At 43.1% G+C, this 19,470-nt stretch overlaps 2 protein-coding genes across 9 annotated transcripts; one reads left to right on the top strand and one right to left on the bottom strand.

Moving 5' to 3' along the window:
• Window positions 1-2,710: 2,710 nt before the first annotated feature.
• Window positions 2,711-13,332, bottom strand: sf3b1 (splicing factor 3b, subunit 1). Of its 7 annotated transcripts, XM_037280770.1 has the most exons (24): window positions 13,266-13,332; window positions 12,600-12,775; window positions 12,374-12,475; window positions 12,071-12,185; window positions 9,496-9,575; window positions 9,205-9,417; window positions 8,666-9,128; window positions 8,284-8,405; window positions 7,939-8,136; window positions 7,753-7,854; window positions 7,479-7,658; window positions 7,309-7,395; window positions 6,676-6,946; window positions 6,431-6,576; window positions 6,030-6,176; window positions 5,682-5,807; window positions 5,203-5,424; window positions 4,945-5,127; window positions 4,750-4,861; window positions 4,509-4,629; window positions 4,301-4,432; window positions 3,884-4,156; window positions 3,491-3,707; window positions 2,711-3,231 (listed from the first exon to the last, which is right to left on the bottom strand). In XM_037280770.1, exons 1-24 carry the CDS (start codon window positions 13,291-13,293, stop codon window positions 3,073-3,075), a joined length of 3,975 nt encoding a protein of 1,324 aa, XP_037136665.1. In that variant the 5' UTR covers window positions 13,294-13,332; the 3' UTR covers window positions 2,711-3,072. The 7 variants fall into 7 exon arrangements, 5 of the variants coding, with proteins under 5 accessions (XP_037136665.1, XP_037136666.1, XP_037136667.1 ...); XM_037280771.1 differs by lacking the exons at window positions 12,071-12,185; window positions 12,374-12,475; window positions 12,600-12,775; window positions 13,266-13,332 and adding an exon at window positions 9,915-10,270; XR_005101456.1 differs by lacking the exons at window positions 2,711-3,231; window positions 3,491-3,707; window positions 3,884-4,156; ... (13 more) ...; window positions 8,284-8,405; window positions 8,666-9,128 and adding an exon at window positions 9,915-9,969 and having other exon boundaries at window positions 9,405-9,417.
• Window positions 13,333-13,993: 661 nt separating this feature from the next.
• coq10b (coenzyme Q10B) lies at window positions 13,994-19,190 on the top strand. 2 transcript variants are annotated; one of them, XM_037240336.1, is made up of 5 exons: window positions 13,994-14,142; window positions 16,895-17,053; window positions 17,349-17,541; window positions 18,192-18,293; window positions 18,387-19,190. In XM_037240336.1, exons 1-5 carry the CDS (start codon window positions 14,003-14,005, stop codon window positions 18,552-18,554), a joined length of 762 nt encoding a protein of 253 aa, XP_037096231.1. In that variant the 5' UTR covers window positions 13,994-14,002; the 3' UTR covers window positions 18,555-19,190. The 2 variants fall into 2 exon arrangements, with proteins under 2 accessions (XP_037096231.1, XP_037096232.1); XM_037240337.1 differs by having other exon boundaries at window positions 16,898-17,053; window positions 18,387-18,554.
• The last annotated feature ends 280 nt before the right edge of the window (window positions 19,191-19,470 follow it).

The following is a 19,470-nucleotide window of genomic DNA, read 5'->3' as shown; positions in this document are numbered from 1 at the left end:
TTTCGCCACTATTTTTCTGCTACGTAAAGCCGACGGAGACAAACTTAGTGAACGAGGTTTCTCAACGCACAATGACGAGAGTCTGTAAAAAAATCACCACGAGATGGCAAGTGTTTTACCCCGTGTAGCTTTAATTGACTAAAAGCTTCTTTGTATGATTTTAATTGCCCGCAGGGAACAATCAAGTATTCGCCTCAATATGCAATTGTAAAGCACTTTAGTCCTATTTTTGATCACGCCATTGTTCCAATTGGTCTCTTTATGATGCAGTATATTTTACTTAACAGATACTCTGTGTACATCAAACTGCCATTTCGTTTATGTAATATTAAAAGCTGAATTTTTGCTTGCATCTAGCTGTGTCTTCGTAAATAAGCCAAGTGAGAGTAAATACTTATGACATACTGGTATCTTTTTAAAGGCAAGTTTGTCATAGCATTCAACTTTGCAGGTGGCCTGTTGGTGCATGCAAGGATGCTTCCACTTGCTACATAACTAAATGAACCTGAAAGCAAATCAAATGGTCCAAGCGTGTGATAACATGATGTTTAACAAAAGTACACAGTCAGTACAGTATCTTGGCATTTGTGGAGTGGGGACAGCATGGAAAGCAGGGGCTCCTCGAGTCGAATCGGATGCTATGTGCGTGCAGCAGATGGAATGTGGGTCACATTAAAAGTAAAGAGAGGAAGGGGGTGGTCTTCCTTTTAACCCTTTTGAACAGTGTTAGCATGTGACAGTTCATGCATGCATTTGCCAGTTTACGCATTAGTGGTCTGACCCCAAGTCAAATGTCAGAGACAAACATGGCAGTTAAACAAGGTAATTGTTTGTAAATTAAAAGTTTGTGTCAATCTTCCCCAAATGTTGCAAATGGAGGAACACTTGACGAAGTGCAAGTGTCTGAGTCAGAGAAAACAGAACAGCTATTTGTCATTGGCTATTATTTCCAACATTATCACTGCTTTACCATGCATGCCTAATCAATAAATGTATCTTTACACCTTTTGCAACAATATTTTTCCACCGGAAAGGAGGCAAAACTGAAATAAGCTTGTCATTGTGATAACATTTTTGGACTACTTGCTGTAGCAGTTTGAGATATGTGACCTTGATGTTGCTCTGCAATCTCAAACGTGCACTATTTGAACTCATGGTAGCCAAGGGTGGCTCAAACCTAGTTAGCGTTTTAGTTGACATGTTGCTTCATCACTTGTTTTCAAATATCTGGTGCTTCTAAAACTACAATTATCGATGCCTACGGTTAACATGTCGACAATGTTTGATGTTATCCGTTAGCAACAAGCTGTCACGGATCAGAATGGAGCAGTGCAACCAAATTCAGCTTGGACCAGGGTTTATTGGGGGAAAAGGTAGTTGGAAGGGAGGATGAGGGGACAAACCAACAAAACCGGCAAACTGACATAACTTCCTAACAAAACCAACAATAGGACTGAATGACAGATTGGATAACAGAAACGGAACTGACCGACAATGACGCGAGACAAAAGACAACAACGACCCGACAGGAGTGAGAGGCAGACAGGACTTAAATACAAGACAGGTAACAAGAGGCAGATGACTGTGGTTACATTGATTGAGGTAACACAGGAGGGGAGGGGCGACGCCAACAGAAACCATGGTAACATAGACATAATAAGGCAACCGGGGACGAGTCGTGACACAAGCAAACTATTTTCCTCAGCAAAATAGCTGCTGATTGAGCTGACTTGAGTTCACTCCCACACGTCAACCAAATGACGGCTAAATCGGGGGTCAGGTCTGGTATATCAAAAGGCACCAACCTATATTTCATGTAATATATATACAATTTTTTTTTTTTACACTACAAGCCCATAGACACTATTGTTCCCAATTTTCATGTGCATTTCATGTTATTTTACCTGTCCGTAATGGAATGTGTGGCCAAACAACTAGATTGCATGTAAACAATAATACATATTTTAAATAGAAAATATATTTTTTTATTATTTAAAAAAGTGTTGGATCAAAAACTCAAATTGGGTCAATAAAATGGACACACACACCTACAAACACAAAATATGTTTTTCTTGTTTTCTAAAAACACAGAAATACGATTAATGACATTTTATAACGAATACTAAACCATGCTTTTTTTTTTTTGCATTTATGACAAATAAAAAACAATAGTTTTTATTTTTTTTGCCTTTTGATAGAAAGAGTATACGCCGCTGAACGTCTCCCACGCCCTTTGTTGTGGGCGTGTCCTTAATGACGTCATTTCCTGTCTGGATATCATTTTGCGTTCTAATCATACGTATGACTATGATTGTTACGTTATTCTAACATGACTTTTTTTTTTTTTAATCACTTAATCCTTCCGGTCCACCACATAGCACCACAATGAAATTGACTTTTAAAAACACATAATGGAGATCCAATCTCTCTATTGCACCCTAGCCAGATTGTGTGCATGACATGCATTGTTTTCTGTTGCAACTGTAACGCATTATTGTGAAACGAAGCTTCTGAAAGTTTTGAGTGGAATTAGGATTTTGAAAGACTTGAGTGTGGCTTGTTGCGAGTGATGACATCATACTTTGTCACCCGCAGAGCCCTCATTGCTCATCTTCATCTGCTTATTGTGTCTAAGCAGCATGAACTTGGAATAAAGATGTCCTGATGTCTCATTTGGGAATGCCAAAGTCTAATGACTGTGAAACAGATGTGCAAACAAGTGTACGGAAACCTTTTATTTGGTTAAATAAAAACAACAATCTAATCCTAAGAACAGAGACGTGAAATGGAAAAAGGTACAGAGAGGGAACAGCCAATCAAACTGTCTATTGATACATATGAAATATTCAAAAATTTAAAACAATTCCAACTGCTTTTACCTATTTTGATCACTGATGGGGAAACAATATGGCTTGAAGGGCAGGGAGGAAATACAGACAACTAACGTATTTCACTTACTCTTTATGCTCAGTTTGAACTTTCTGTGCAAGCCTCAAAGACAACAGAAGGGCTGATAAACTTGGGGCAGCAAAACCAAACCAATTCGGAAAAGCAGAGGAACAAGGGGGTTATTTACAAGACGTAGTCCAGCTCGTAGCGGAGATACATATTTTTCTCATCGTTGTACACTTGAGGGTAGTGAGCAATGAGGGCATCTTGGGAACCGATGTAGATGGAGTTGTAAATCTTCCAGTAGACGTCGCGCACTTTCCGCGCCGGGTGGAAAAGACCCTGAAAACACAGGATGCAAGAGGCGGCGTGATTCTTCTTGATCGGCAGAATTGAACAATTAACTGGTCATTAAATACGTGAGGAATACGCTGATTTAATCTAATGGTTAAACTTAAAATGTAGTGTAAAAGGGGTTCAAGTTGAGGCTTTGTTATATTCCTGCATTCCCACTGTAACAACTTGTTTGAAGGTGGAGAATCATTGTAAATCTATGCTAATTTATGTTAGCATTGTGCCAGCACATCTACAAGCTGTTTACCTGTAAGCAGTACTGCAGCATGCGGCACGGCCCGATGGCGACCCGCAAGCCTTCCAGGGCGCCCATGACAGCCTGAATGACGTGAGGCGACGTCTCAAAAACGTTGGGCCACACGTAGTTTAGCAAATGGTTGAGGGAGTCCTCACACCCAAAACCGTAAACGCCCAAGGACATGTGCTGGACCACCGCGCTGGCAGTTTGCCTATGGACCAGATCTCTGCAGAAACACATTAAGACAGGTTAATCAAATAATGAGCAACAGATATTTCTCTAAAAATATTAATAGGCTGCATGACATTAGTAAATGACTCCATCAAAATGGGGAGTGTATTTATTTACGTTATTTAAGGTTAGGGTTGAAAGCTTTATTATTTCTCCACATTGGCGAGTTACCTATCCATAAGCGCATCCTCAAGCAGCGGCGTGACGGCGTAGATGTAGTCCTTGCCCATCTCGCCAATGTACTCGAACAGGAAGGACAGCGACTTGAGTACGCCGTTCTGCACATTGAGCTCAGGAACGCGGTACTCGTTCATAAGCGCGGGCAGAACGGTGAAGGGCGAACACGTCTCGGCCACGATGGCGATGGCCACGGTGGTGCAGACGCGGTTCTGACGCTCCTGCACTTTCAAGTTGTTGAGCAGAGTGGCCAAGACGTCGTGTGGGCTGGGAAGTGAGAGGATGGCAACACAATTAGTCAATCAAAGGATTTGACATATTTGATCTGTTTGTGCTTGCACTTTTGGGGGTTATCAAATACATTCACAGCATCTTGGACAACATGTGCAATCACCACTTGTAGCCACTCACCCAATAGCCTTGGCGATGTAGCCAAATGTGTTGACAGTGGCTCTGCGGATGGCCTTTTTGTGAGCCTTGAGAAGCTCCAGCAACTCAAAACAAATCCTCATCCACTCTCTGGCCGACACGTACTCAGCACCCCTGGAATAAATTGACAAATCACAAGATGAGATGTGCAGTTATGCAGGTGGTTACTTGCAGTGTGCGGAATGCTTACCTGTCCGCTATCCTGCCCACCAGGTCGATGCAATTCTCCTGCACTTTCTCGTGTCTGTTCTTCAAGATCGGAGTCAAACGAGGGAGCAGGTCTTTGATGGGGGGAGTCATCTTGTGCATGCCTGCAGAAAGGGGGAGTATGGTAAGACTTTTTGACACATGTATTCAAGCAAATGGGGAACAGGGAGATAGTCACGTTTTCTTTTAACTGGAGTAACTGTCACTAACATGTGGTGACATACCTATAACATTTACAATGGCCTTCAGCGCTCCCAAGATGCTGCCCAGTACTTCAGGGTATTCTTCTCCTAGGTATTCATACAGGACCACACCCAAGTGACCCATCAGCTTTTCCTGCAGATGCAGATGTAAACAAAAACGAGTCATTCATGTCCGGGACATCAACACAGCATTATCGATGTGGCTTTTCGACGTACCTCCTGGCATGTCTTCATGACCACGGCGGTGCGTGAGATGAGGTCAGCAGCTTGCTGACGCACTTTGGCCGACTTGTTGTTGAGACGCCACAGTACCGTACCGCAGATCTGAGGCAGGTAGGGCTTGACGCGCTTGCCGAGGGCGTTAACCACCGTGCCGAAGCCGTTGAGCATCACCGAATCCTGCAAAGGAAATTGGATTCCGTGAGTAGACATGTATATACACGTGAGTAAATGTTACATTGCTTTTGTGCTCACCTCTGTGGTCTGTTCCTGGAAGGCGTACAGGATGCCGTCAATCAACTGCTCCTCCAGCTTGTGGTCGATGTCGGCGGCGCCCAGGTTGCCCATGATCTTCTCGATGGTCTCCATCACCATTTTACGGTACTGCTCTGCCTCGTCTTTCAGGTCGTCCACAATGCGGGAGATAATTTCTGCGGCTCCCACCTTGTTGGCCAGTTCAACGGTGGTGTCCACCAACTGCAATGATTACAAAACTTAGATTAGTTTTAGCATTAGAAAGCTAGTTGATATACAGTGAATCCCCGCATTTATGCGGTTTGGCATTTGTAGTTTTTGGGGGAACATATCCGCCTTCATATTTGCTGCTTCAAATGTGTCACTGCCATCTTTTCTCATTTTTGTCGAGACCAACAGGAAAGCGTCCCTGTGACTTTCTGCCAACAAGAAATACTTCCCAGTACAATGAAAAGGTCTTTATGTTTGTGAGCGCTAACCTGTCTATAGTTACGTCTGTCCAAAGCCATCCTGTGCTGCCAAAAGTGCTTGAAGAAGGGCGGCAGGATCTCAGTCTTGATGTAGTTGGCCTCCACACCATCGGTGCCACAGCACTGCTTCACCACCTACGAGATGAGACGGCAATGCTGATCAGAAGAGGAAAAACTTGAGCTTGTCCCCAACGGGTTGCAGGGTGAGAACAGAGAGAACACGTGTCGGCTCTGCAAATTCTCATGTTGGGAGTTTATCTAGCGAACTACTAGCCCTGATTCAACCACAGACAGGAAGAACAGGCGAGAATGTGTCGCACAGTAGTCTCACATATCTATGTGACGCTGGCTTCTTACCTTTAGAACGATCTTTTTCATCTCCTCATCTGGAGACTGGAACTCTCTGATGAGGATTAACATGACTTCTCGGGTGTAGTAGTTGGCGTACTCGGCGTCCATCAAAGGGATCAGGTAGCCAATAGCTTTGAGGAAGGCAGCCAAGCCCTGACGTAAAAAAAAAAAAAAAAAGAAGACAGACATTAATTAACTCACTCTCAATTATTTGTTATTCAGTGGCGTGTTGTCTAGTGCTGCTAGTGTAGCATTTGGACCGCCACTAATAGCAACAGCCCCAAAGAAATGCCACAGCAAGCAAAAATTTATACTGGAGCCACTTTCAGGCTTCATGCTGGGTGCTGATGTTGCAATAGTATGAAAAACAAAACTGCAGATGTAAAGTTTGGTGTCCATTTACTTACTTTTCCTCTGTGCTGTCTGATACCCTTCCAGAGGGGCTTGAGCACCGAGTCAAAGGATTCGATACCATAGGGTGTTGCGGCTTCAGCCAACGCAGCGATGGCCAGGGCGCTGATGGTCCTCACCTTTTGCTGCTCATCCACCAGACCTGCACCGCCACAGGCAAAGGTTTTGTCGGTTAGTAAAGAACACCAACTCTATGGTGGGTACTGTGCTAACAATCATCTTGCTTTTGAACGCCACTGACCGTGCTCAATGATCTCAACCAAGCTGCGCAGGTGAGGAAGGATGGCGCATCCCATAAGGATGGCGATCTGCTGTACGATCTTGATGCCCGTGTGCCGGGCCTGCCATGACTTCTTGCTTTTGCACACGGCTTTGAGGAAGGGTAGCAGGGAGGGGATGCCGAGGGCAGACGCCACCACCGCGAAGGCCCTGGCAGTGGTGTTTCTCACATACTCGTCCATGTTGTCAATGTCGGGACGCATGGTAGAGATCATGGTTGCCAGGCCAGCCGCCTGTGAACACGAGGGGGTTATGCAATCAGGAGTGGTTCAGGGTCTCAATCCAAAGCAGCTTTTCTACATTCCATTGACTTTAAGTAATTTTTTGGCTCGCATCCAGTATGGCAAATCTGATTAAGGCCGTCAGCATGTTTCCATAAGGAGGTAAATATGCATCTGTAAAAAGCTTGATTGTATCCGGCGAGTGCAGGGTGAGAACAGACAAGGCATTCAAGTCAAGTCTGCTAGCTCTCATGCTGGAGTCAATCTAGCGAACGACTAGCCCTGATCCGACCACCGGACAGGTCGAACAGGCGAGAATGGTTCGCGGAAGGCAAAAAAAAAAAAAAAACCTCCAGAAATATGTTCAATGTTACCTTTGCCAAGTTGGAAATGATCTCTCTGCCTTCCACTCTGGCGTAGTAGTCCTCATCAATGAGCAGGGGCTCAATCACCACCAGGATCTTGACACAAAAAAGGACAGTTTGTCACTTTTGCATTGTCCAATTAACTGGGAAAGGTACAAGAGATGTGAGCGTGTGTTTACCTTGTGTACATAGGGTCGAACAAGGTCGTCAAGTTTGTAGAGAATACGGTCGATGACTTTGACCAGCAAGTGGCGTTCTTGGTCCTCAAGGGTTGGGGACATGAGCAGTGGGAGGATCTGGTTGAACAAAGGTCCTGCTCCAAACTCACGAGCTTTGTCTGTGATCTGACGCAGGGCCGCCTGAAAACCAAAAGCAGACAGGGTCAAAAGTCTGCATGCTTTCTTTATTTCAGAAGTTTAGGGGTGAACAGGGATGAACGTGAGCGGTACCAACCTTTCTCATGGGGGGAGTGCCATTTTTAATCTTCAACAGCAGCTTCATGATCTTTCTTTCTTTCTGTTCTTCAGGGCTCAATGTGGACTCATCCACCTCAACCTGACACATTCAGAAATGTTTAATTACCACACAGCCTGGATGAATGGATTACATTTGATGTGATTTATGTGATGTAATTCTCACCAGCAATTTGTCAAAATACTGGATGTCATCAGGTTTGAGGAAGGGGAGGTTTCCAGAGGGTTGGTCATTCATCTGTTTGGTGGTGCGGTCCTCCACTTGCATGTGGAAGCCGGTCATGCCGCCGATGGGGGTAGGCGTTGCCGAGAGCTTGCGAGCCGGTGTGCGGATGGGCACGTAACCAGCTGGTGGAGGCAACACCTGCATTGAAAGCAAAATGAAATTAGGAATGGGTACTGAGCCCCGGTACTAAACTAGCCTCGGGGCTAAATTACCAAAGACCCAAAAGTATTGATGAACTTGTTTTCAACTGGAAAGTGTGCGGTAGTGTACGAATGGTGCACGGACCTTGTATCCTTCAGGAAACATGGCGTCAAGCTCGTCGTCTGTGAGAGGCCGGTTTCTCTCGTCTATCTCCCGCTCCCACCTCCACGCCTGCAGTTGTTCTGGAGTCATGCTCATCAGGTGACCTGCAATGCCAGAACAAGGGTTATGATGATAAACATCCCCTCGACCCACCAATTTATAGGAAAGCAACCGGTGCCATCTGACAATTGTTTTACAAATAACATCAGCTACTTACTTTACCAGACCATTTCTCCACGGAATACGATTTTGCTGTGTGAAAGTGTGCACGTCTGGCAATATCACACCTTTACTGGGTTTGGGGTTTACACCTCAAAGACTAGTCAAAACGATGGTAATAATTTAGAATACACAGCTTCTTTACCAGGTGTTGGGGTAGCCATGTTCATGGCAGGAGTTCCGAGTGGGGTCTTTCCAGGAGTCAGCAATGGTGTTGAAGAGCCCATCTGACTAGCGGGTGTTTCATCCCAGCGAGATTTCCTCTTGCTGGCACCTGGAGTAGGAGTCTCCCCGACGGACTCATCCCCCCTGTCGGTACGCGGAGTTTCAGCCCAGCCACTGCCGTGCCCAGGGGTCTCCCTCTCTGTCTTTGGCGTTTCGTCCCAACGGTTCTTCCGGACGCTTCCCGTGGCTCCCCCGTGGCCCGGTGTGGCGTGACCTGGTGTGTCCCTGCCTGGCGTGGCTGCACCGGCCGGCGTGTGGCTGGGTGTAGGGTCCCACATGCGTGAGCTGGGTGTGGCCCCGGGGGTCTCACTTCCTTTAGGCCGGCCAGGTGTTTCGTCCCATCGGCTGTTTGAAGGTGTGTGCGCCGGAGTGTGTCCCGGAGTCTTTAAATCGCAAAAGAAATTGACAATCTGACTTTTGGGAGATTTCCAATGATCATGTTTATGTGGCAAAACTCACATCAGAATTGGCATCAGCCTGGTCCCAGCTGGACATCTTTTTGGGGGTCGAATTGGTAGGAGTTTGGTCAGCTGTCTGGTCCCAGCGGCGCTTGCGCTTAGCAGCGGCGGCGGCAGCAGCAGCGGCGGCGGCGGCTTGGCTGGCAGCGGACCCATTGACAACTTTCAGGTCACCCGACTTGGCCTTCTCTACGAGCTGCAGACGAATTTCTCTCTGCGCAGGAAGTAGTGACAGACGGTTAACACAATGAAAACATCATCATCTTGGCAAATTGCATATTATTTTCCATACTTCTTCTTTGGACAGGTTCTGCTCTCTCATGACGTCCACATAGGATCTGACCTGTAGCTTGGGGTCCGGCGTTTTGCCTCCTGCGCGAAAGAGCACCAACAAGAACAAAGGACACTCATTAGTGCACGCTCTCGGGACTCGCTTAGGTTATTCACACCAAGCACAAACACAGCCAGCTAACCCTGACTACAAATTTATGTTCCCGTTAAAAAAAAAACAAAAAAAAAACAACAACAGTGAAATCACAGTATATCCAACTGAGTTACATGTTTACCCTCTCTTACATAGACATAGCATCATAAGAAAAAACAAGCAGTTATATGGAGAGCAGAGCTTAAGTTTTTGGTGCTTTCTTTTAAGTAGATAGAGCCATCACTGATGCAGAGGGGGTCCTGGGCTGTGCTCTTCAGAATACGTACACTTTCAGTGCCAAGGGTCCTTCTGTAGTCAGACTTCAACCAGCAGAAAAGCAGCCTAGAAAATTTCTCTTTACCATTAGTAACACTTTGGAAAAGGGTTTGAACTTACACACAACAGTATACCACCTGTTTAGCATTGATCTGACACACAAAAAAGATGGGGGGGAAAGAAATCAAAGTATCTTCTTGGGGGATAAAAAATTCTTAAATGGGTCAAAATGAAGACTTGCTTTTGAAGCTTATCATTCGTCTGCATTAAAAATGACTGTCAGAGCCACTTTTCCTTGACTTAATCATTGTTTACTTAACTAAACATTTATCTTGACTCCCTTTTTGACTAAAAAAAGGTAGCAAGTGAAACATAATAGTCAAGACAAATTGAAGGCAGTAAAAAAAAAAAAAAAAAGTGTCTTTTAGAGAATCAAGAGTAGCTCCAGCTGGGTTCAAAGACCAGGAGCAAGTGGACCCTGACCAAAACTGACAAGTGCACAGTTCTCTCTGTGTCCCCCATAACCTACACAGGATGAGTTGCTGCGCCCTTAACAGAGTGCAGTACAGGACTGGCAAAGCAGTACTGCTGTAGGAGAGAAATTAAGGACAGTTAGTATGGGCCTGTGGTATGGTGGCACACAATTTGCTTAGAGAACATATTTCTATTTTACAGTGAGCCTTGTAAAATAAAAATATATTTTGACAACAACAAAGTTCGTACACAGAGCTCTCTTTGCTCTCTTTACATGCAGGCTCCTAACAAGCCTCACACTACTGATAATGCTAACGCTATTCCAACAATTCAACTCGCCTTGTGGTCGAAAAGCTTTCCGATTTTTGCTTGTATGTCGCTACGAGGGATGGGCATAATCAATTAAGGGTGGATGGATTTATATTTCTATTGATTGTGTGGAATTGATGGGTGATTTATCTTGAAGCAATTAAGTCCAAATAGACTGCACTGGAAGGGTGCAAATACGGTGTTGATTTAACTCCACGAGTCTGCTGTCAAATAAATGGTAAACACACCGTCATGGTGCTCAAAGCGCTATACAATGCCCCACATTAAGGCTGTCCCCAAAAATCATCCCCAGGCGAGAGATCCACTAAAGACCAGTATAGACCGCCTGCAAATAAACACCTTTTTTAACCTCAGTAAAAATAATCAACCAAGCCCATTTGAGCTGTCGCACACTGAGAAAACAGCACCAACCAAGGCACGTAAATGGTCTCAAAATAATTTGACAACTGCATAGTCCAGGGAGCTACATAGTACGTAGCCCATTGTGCCACCATTACTATAATGTATATTTAGACATAGGGTTATTTGCATTTGAGTAAATAAACCTACTCATAGACCTTACATATGTGATACCGGTGTTGAAAAACACTTTAGTACCTTAACAATTTCCCCGACAAAAATTAACAATATCAAAAATGAAAATGTTAATTTCCCTTTAGTTGATCAAGGTAATAATTTTATAATGCCCACCCCTAATGGCTACATACGGTGCAACGTCAAAGAGGCCAAGAATAACACAGTGACACTAAATCCATTCAAATTAAAGTCGTTTTTGGCGCAAAACCAATCATGGTTATTTTCTAAAGCGACTTCTGAAACCTACGTGGATTGTTCCCTCTTCCTAAGCAGTGGCCAATCAGATACCGTGCCCTCATCAGGCGAATGACGCTCTTGGTTAAACTTCACAGGTTGCGCCACTTTACATCTTGTACAACTGGTGGTCGCACAGGATTGTTAACCCTTCGACTCACACACACAACCCATCTGCTACCCACGTTTGTTAGGCGACTTATCTGATTTTGACATTGGAACACCTAACCACCTCTCCCACTCAAATGCATGGTAATCCTATTAGTTGTTAAGCTATTTTGGGTGTTTTGTAAATCAAGCATCCTAATCCATCCTACTCCTTGCCCAAAAAACTAGATAAGATGTCCAAAATGACTGCGTTTTAGAAAGACAAAAGACAACAACAAAGGATTGACCACAGGGAAGGCGTAGAGTCTGGGAGGCAAGCAACTGCATTGTAGTCGAAGGGTTGAACAGCTACCACACTTGATGATGCACAGAAAAAGCAAAAACGATAGGGGGAATAATAAAAAGGACCGTGTCGTAACGGGGATGGAAAAAAGGCCAAATTTACCATCTGCAAAGGGGTCGAGACGCTCTGGCGAGATAATCATCTGCATGCGCCGAGCTTTGTACTCGTCCTCCCGCTCTGCGATCTTCTGTGGACGATGCTCCGCAAATGGATCATACTGCAAAAAAAAAAAGTAGCAGACACGATTAATTTTCATATAAAGAAACGTGATCAGCGTGTCAGGGAGAGTGCTGATCATCCTTGCAAAGTTTTACAAAATACTACAAAGTTGTGATGAGTAACAATGTTCATTTTATATTTGTGTACATTGTTTTACAGTGTGCATCCACATCAGTTATCACATACTTGTTCATCTGACTGAGGAATGGCATTGAGAATGGCCACTGGAGCATGGTACCCTTGCTTTTTCTGACCCAACAAACTCGTCGCAGTTTCTTCTTCATCATCCTGGAAGAAAAAAAAAAAAAACATAAGCGTAAACAAAGTTTCAAGACAGCATAACAATACTACCAGACAAGGAGTGGACCACAAAAACATATTTGTGGATATGTATGCGGGGCTCGCATCTTACTTCTTCCTGTTCGTTGGCAGCTATGGAAGTGACATAGCCGGCAAAACGGCTGTCGCTCCCTCCATAGATTTCTTGATCATAGAACCCAGTTGAAACAAGGCCGACTCCCTGCTCATCTCCTTCCTCCACCAGATTGGCTTTCATCCCCTGGATTTCGAGGATCTGGGCCTCAATATCTGCACAAAATGCGTTAAATGCATAGATGAAATTTAAGCAGCAAAGTGTAGCATCAAATAGCAACGACGCTTAGGAGCCAGCGTATCAAATCTCTAACAACGTGTTAACTGTCGCACTGCTGCATTAGCCTTGATGCTAAAATTAGCACAAATCATTTAATAAAAAATATCTACATGTCTTGTTTTAAAGTATTTAGGCCGAAAGAAATGATTTGCACGTCGACGAATCCACAGCGTCAACAACAATCGCCATCGTGTGGACTGTGTAAAGGGCTAAAAAATGCTAACAAGATAGCAACCAGCGCCATTATCTAAATCTGACCGCGTTGCGTCGTATCCCGGCCGACTGTTTTTCTCATTTTAAATAAATAAAAAGTGCATATAATAATGATATAAACACATGTTTGTTCGACAAAGAACATTGTCGTAATGTAAATGTGTTGACTAGTTCAAAACAAGTGCGAATAGATTAATTTCAAAAACATTTTACCGTCGTGTGTTTTGGCGATCTTCGCCATTTTGGTGGTGGTTGTTCGCGAATGAAACAGGAAGTCAGTAAAAGCACCAGTAGAGGAGTTTGTCACTTCCGTTTTGTTGCTCATCGCCAAAATAAAACACTTTGTTATCCTTCACTGAGATATCAAAATGTATAGTCTTTACTAGATACAAATCTGGAACTTGCCACAAAAGTGAAGGAATATCATTCAAACACAATTCACAGATGTTACCCAAGCAAAATTCTCTTATAGCAGTTCAAAAAAAGGGATTGCTCACTCTTTTTCTGAAGGATCTGAGGATGTTTCATTTGTTAATAATAATAATAATAATAATAATAATAATAATAATAATAATAATAATAATAATAATAATAATAACCCGTGGCGTGGAATGACTGCAAAGCACTTGGGGGGAATTATGCGCCCCAATCATTTTTAATGGACAATGTGTCACTAATATGCCAACAGTATTTAGACGTCATTGATGATACATGATCAATAAAGAGGCCAAAAAGGTTAAAAGTCCAGTGCACTTGACTGAGTGGCTTATGTTTCACGAGACAACCGGAACCAACATCTCGTGACAGGACAGTGTATTTTTCCCCCCCCCCCCCCTCGTTGACGTACTCAACAAGTAACCAATGATAGTGTCTTAGCGTCATTCAATTGACCATTAAGGAGTCGGATTTAGACGAAGGAGGCGTGGCCTATTGCGAGTCTCTCAGCTTAGATGCCATCAGCTGGAGAAGAACGAACCAACTTGGTGGGAAAGATGGCGAGAGGAGCTCGAAGCTTGCGAAAGATCGCCGCTTGTGTGAAGCCACCACCGTCCGCCTATAGCCGGGACGCACGCTCCGGGAGTCATTTCAGGTAAAAATTGTTATCTTAGTTGTCGTGCCACATACGCTTTTTAAATTTGGACCCCAACGGTGTTTGATCGCAAACAAAACGCTGGTATGTTCCCCATTGCCACCAAAGCTTACATAAATATCTCTGAAGCGTACTTTTCTTCCACCCAACTTTCCGCATTAGTTTGAATGTTAACTTTCAGTGAATTGTGTGAATTAATGAATTGCATGTGTGGAACGAGCCCAGAATTCACATCAATGGTATTTTTTGCAAACTGCAACTGCAATCGACAGTATGACCCAAGGCGAGAAGAAAATAGTTTGTGCACAACACAACACCTAAGAGCATTTCATAGCTAAAAACTTTCAAAAGGCAAATCAGAGAATACAAGTTTAAACAACTATTAAAATAATGTGCATTGTTTATAAAGGTATTTAAAAGCGATGTAAAGCAATAAAAACGCTTTCTAACATTGCTGAAATTGATTTTAATGCCTAAAAGATCTTTATTAAGTATATGGGGGGGGGACCGTTTTTTACCAGGATTTAAATGTATTTCCACTTGGGATGACTTTACTTCTGTTGGCAGCTTCTTCTACCTGTGTGCAGCCTAACAGCTTCACCATGTTTGCGTTGAAATCTGGACACCACTAATTGACCCAAGTCCACATACCTCAGAGCCCCCCTGGTTTTTATATTCAATGAATCATAACATGTTAAATTGACTTTTTGGAGCTTCTTAAAATGCTCATTCTTATTAATTTTGAGATGTCCTACTTTGAGACAATGCACTTCAGACCTACCAATGAACGTGGATAAGTAAAGCGTCGGCAGAGTTTTAGTGAACAATCTGTCTTATTTTTGCATTTGAAAACTAGCCACCAAAATAATTTATATTTCATGACTTAAATCATTCAGGTATTTGTATACCAATAGCTGATTTTTAAATTCATTTCTCCAGCTGACTGGCAGTCATGTTCTGATCTCTCTCTTATTGTCAGACGGCCCTCTACACAATTTGCCGGTGGTTGAGTGCAGAGGGGCCGCCAAAGAGGCAAGCGGGCTATGCGGGAGGACAATTGGGTCAGATGTTTTTGTCTTGCACTGAACGCAGGCGCCAGGGCGGCAAGCAGGGACCCTTCGATGACACGTTATCTGTTGCAACAAAAGAAAAATTCACATTATGAAAATCAGGTGGCAGGTCAGGGTCTGCGGCTTTGACTTCTATATTCAGGTGGGCTGTTAATGTTCAAATGTGAGTTATGACATTGCAGCTACTGCTCTTTTTTTCCCTACATTGTTGCTCATAAGAAAGAAATTTCTAGTTTGATTGAAAGTGAGTTGTTGAAACTTTGTCAAAAGGGTTTCTATGCAAGTTTGTCATTTGAAATAAATTGAGACTTATACGGAAGAGTTATTGTCTGAGCAGCTGATGAGGTGAAGCCAGGATGCAATACAAATGAGTTTCTAGTGACGTGTATTGAAAGGCGAGAAATTACTTGGATGTATCCTTCCAAATGTCAATGAATGTTTCGAGTCACCAACAGGCTCACACGGTGATGACTCCCATACTACTGCAAACAGTGCTGAGACTTAACGTTATTACGTGTTAATTCCCCCCTCTGCGCGTGTGTGGTTTTTGTCCTACATTGATGGCCGCCTTCTATTCTGAGGTTGCACTTGCATTGACCGTCGGAGTCAGTCACACGGTGACTATATCACATTTCAACCAGTCAGGATCGGACAGGAATGGGCCACCGCCTCAATCCGACTAGCACAGAGCACGTCTGTCAAGTTAAAAACTCTTTTTTTAAAGCGTTCCATTACAAATGTACCAATGCAAGCAGCTTAAGGATACAGTAAAAGTGGGATGGTTTTGAGATCTTTTCCATTAGAAAACTAGTCCAAAGTGATTGGTGGGAAAAAGAAAGATAAAGGCACACAAAATGAAACCGAAATAAGATTTGCATCTTCAACTGCAGTCGCGTTGGCGTCCGTGACCTTTTGTTAACCTGGAATGCTGTCACATGCTTTGCTAAAATGACAGCACGGCAGCTTCCGTGTAACGTGTCTCAATTCAAAGTAGCGAGATCAGAATAGCCTTTTTTTTTTTTTTTTTTTTTTTTTTGTAGTTGATATGGAATTTTGGGTCACTCATATCAACAACTTATGAAGTAACAGCCAAAGATGAAGGTTGAACAAGTTTACTGCTTTAAAGGTCACAGCAGTCTTTGTCAAATAAGCGTATGTTTACCAAAGAATGACCACATCAGGTCCAAGTCTAGAGACGACTCCATTTTTTAAAATACTTGCCATATACAGCTAACTACAAAAATGCAGTGACACTTTATCTGTTTTTATTTAAAAACAAACCCTCTTTCCCCAAGTGAGAAAAGTAAACGCGTCAATATGTCTGCATTCCTTCAACTTTTGCACCTTGGGAGCAATTTGCTGAGCTTGCTGTTTGTCTCCGTACTGCTGTCACGTGTGGTATTTCTTAACAAGAATCAATTTGCTACTACACATTGTTTGTTTTCCTCGACTTGTGCATTTTGTCTCAGATCTCCATCTCATCTCTGTTAAGACTCTTACACTATATAATTTTTGTTGCTTTGTGGAGATTGTTCAAATTAAAGACGTGACCATTGGATTTTTCATTAAGAAGTTTGTCCTGTGTGGCATGTAAAGATCTCCAACGTGTCACTTTCCTGGTGTTATGTCAGCGCAAGAAGAGGGCCAAGGTCTTTTGTAAAAATGTGTCGTTGGGTGTCCAGCAGATACCTCCCATCTTATGGCATCCCGATGACGCGTCTCCCTGCCCTGCTGGGCGCCACCATGCCTGTCCGCAGCGTCGTCTTTCCCACCCGTGCCTTCTTCAACATTGCCAACACTTTCTCCAAGAGAAGAGAATATGCTGAAAGGCGCATTATTGGGTAATGCATATATCTGTCTTGTTTTTGTTGTTTTCATGAGCTTCATTGATTCTTCTCAGAACAAGCCTGTTTTCTCTGTTTTTTGAAACCTTTGTTTTTCAATCTGTGTGGAACTGCTATTTACTAAATAGTGGAAAAGCTATAATTTTTTTGTGGAGGGAAAATAAAAGACCACTCTTGTTAGGTTTGGTGCCTAAGTTGGCTATACGGGGAACTTCCAAAATGGCTGACAGTCAATTTAACATCAAAATTAAACTTTACACATAAACGTTTGTGTATTTTTTTTTATGCACAGATATTCCATGCAACAGATGTACGAAGTGGTGGCCAACGTGGCGGACTACCGCCACTTCGTTCCCTGGTGCAAGAAGTCCGACGTCGTCTTCCAGCGAAGTGGATACTGCAAGGCCAAACTCACCGTTGGCTTTCCACCAGTGACGGAAAATTACACGTCCCTTGTCACCACAGTCCGCCCTCACCTGGTCAAGGTGGGTTGCTTTTTGTCTTACTCCACAAAAGGAACACTGTTGTTCATTTGCACTGAAAACTTGACGTCAATGTATTTGCATTTAACCTTTAAGAGCTGTTTGTTTTGAAACCATTCTCTAAGGGCAATTTTTTTTTTTTAACTTTTAGAGTCAACACATTTTAATTGAAGTATTATTTAAGTACAATATAAAGATATATATTTTCCTGCACAGCATGGGTAGGCAATTCCGGTCCTGCATGTTTTCTGTCTACCCGTTGCAAGACATCTGATTCAAATGATCCAGTTTCTGCAGACCTTGCTTATTATCTGACCATTTGAATTAGTTGAAAAAGTGCAATGTTAATATTCAAACTGCATGTTATAGCCGCGTAAAATATTAATTGTACTTTGCTATTGTATTTTAACATTGGCCATGATAGTGGTGCACTTGAAGATTGAACATTAAATTCAAGTACTTTTTTTTTAGCATGCAAACTTGGTATGTAGATAATTTTTTTTGCATTAATGCAAAAACAAAAAGACATTTTTCCTAATCCTCTTCAAAAATACGTTTTAGTACGCATAACCAAGCTCGGATTAAAATTTGAATGAAGCGGACACCGTCTTCTAAAGCTCTGACGCAATTCTCCCTCGTGCATGGCTCACCAGGCAGCCTGCTCGGATGGCAAACTGTTTAACCACCTGGAGACGATTTGGCGCTTCAGTCCCGGCCTGCCTGGCTACCCTCGCACTTGTACTGTGGACTTTGACGTGAGTACATTTGAAAATCAACCTCATTGAGATGCCATTTAAATAAATGTGTCGATGCACCATTTCCCTCCCGCTCCTCGATTTGTTCCTCAGATCTCCTTTGAGTTCCGCTCGCTCATCCACTCGCAGCTGGCGCACGTGTTCTTCGACCAGGTGGTGAAGCAGATGGTGTCGGCGTTCGAGCGCCGCGCCACCACCATCCACGGCCCCGAGACGCCCATCCCACGCGAGCTCATGTTCCACGAGGTGCATCACACGTAGCGACGTTTTGACTGAGGAGTGGAAACAAAAATATTAACAAAAGCAGTGACTCTTGTTCTACCTGACAACGCCAGTGCCTTTCTCTCTTTTTTTTAATTTTTATTTTTATTTTAAATAAGTTTTTTTTTTTGTGATTTGCATAAATCTTGCCAAAGATTCCAGCACAGATTTAGTGCCGGAACAGGCAAACCTCGCACAGTCCGCTCGTCAATTCCATCATGATCAGCGTCTTGTTATAAGCTCCGCCCACTGGAGGTGACAGGTTAGGGTCAAGGCAATAAAAGCTTTTGTTAGACACAGGAGACCACATGGAAATATAACGTCTCCCCATTTCATTAGTTTAGTTCAATTTAATTGGAATGACGACAACATGCAACAAGGGTAGCAATCTTTTTCCTATTGGGGCCAGTTAAGGTAAAATGCAAGCTATATATATTTTTTTTAGTATTATGATGGGGAATGTGAGTGTTAAATGTTTTGCGGCTTTTGCCATGAGAGGGAGAAAACATGCAAGTTAATTTGTTTCTTTGTAGTAATAGTTTTTAGGCCAAATGAATAAATTTGAATGTGCTCCATAACGTAACATATTTTATCTCCTGCTGAAAATCTTACAGATGTCTTAAGAATCCATGACTTAAAAAAAAAAGTCATCAATTTGAAACGTACAGCTTAGAGATCCTGATTGCTGTCAAATTTTTGATGAGTTTCAATTATGCGCTTTATCAAATGTCTGCCTCGAAGAGATTCATGCTTGCAGAAATGTAAACATTCAGTACCTCCTCTCCAGATGCTTGAGTTCTCTTTATGCTTTTATCTTAGCTCTGTATACTTCCATTGAGTTCTCCATCTGGCACACCAACTGACTTTCACACTCGACAGGAGTTCATGTTTCATTTGTTTGTAAGAATTGTCCAGT

Source organism: Syngnathus acus, chromosome 21, assembly GCF_901709675.1.
Source record: "Syngnathus acus chromosome 21, fSynAcu1.2, whole genome shotgun sequence".
NCBI classification, from domain to species: Eukaryota; Metazoa; Chordata; class Actinopteri; order Syngnathiformes; family Syngnathidae; genus Syngnathus; species Syngnathus acus.
This window is presented reverse-complemented; position numbering and strand designations above follow the sequence as displayed.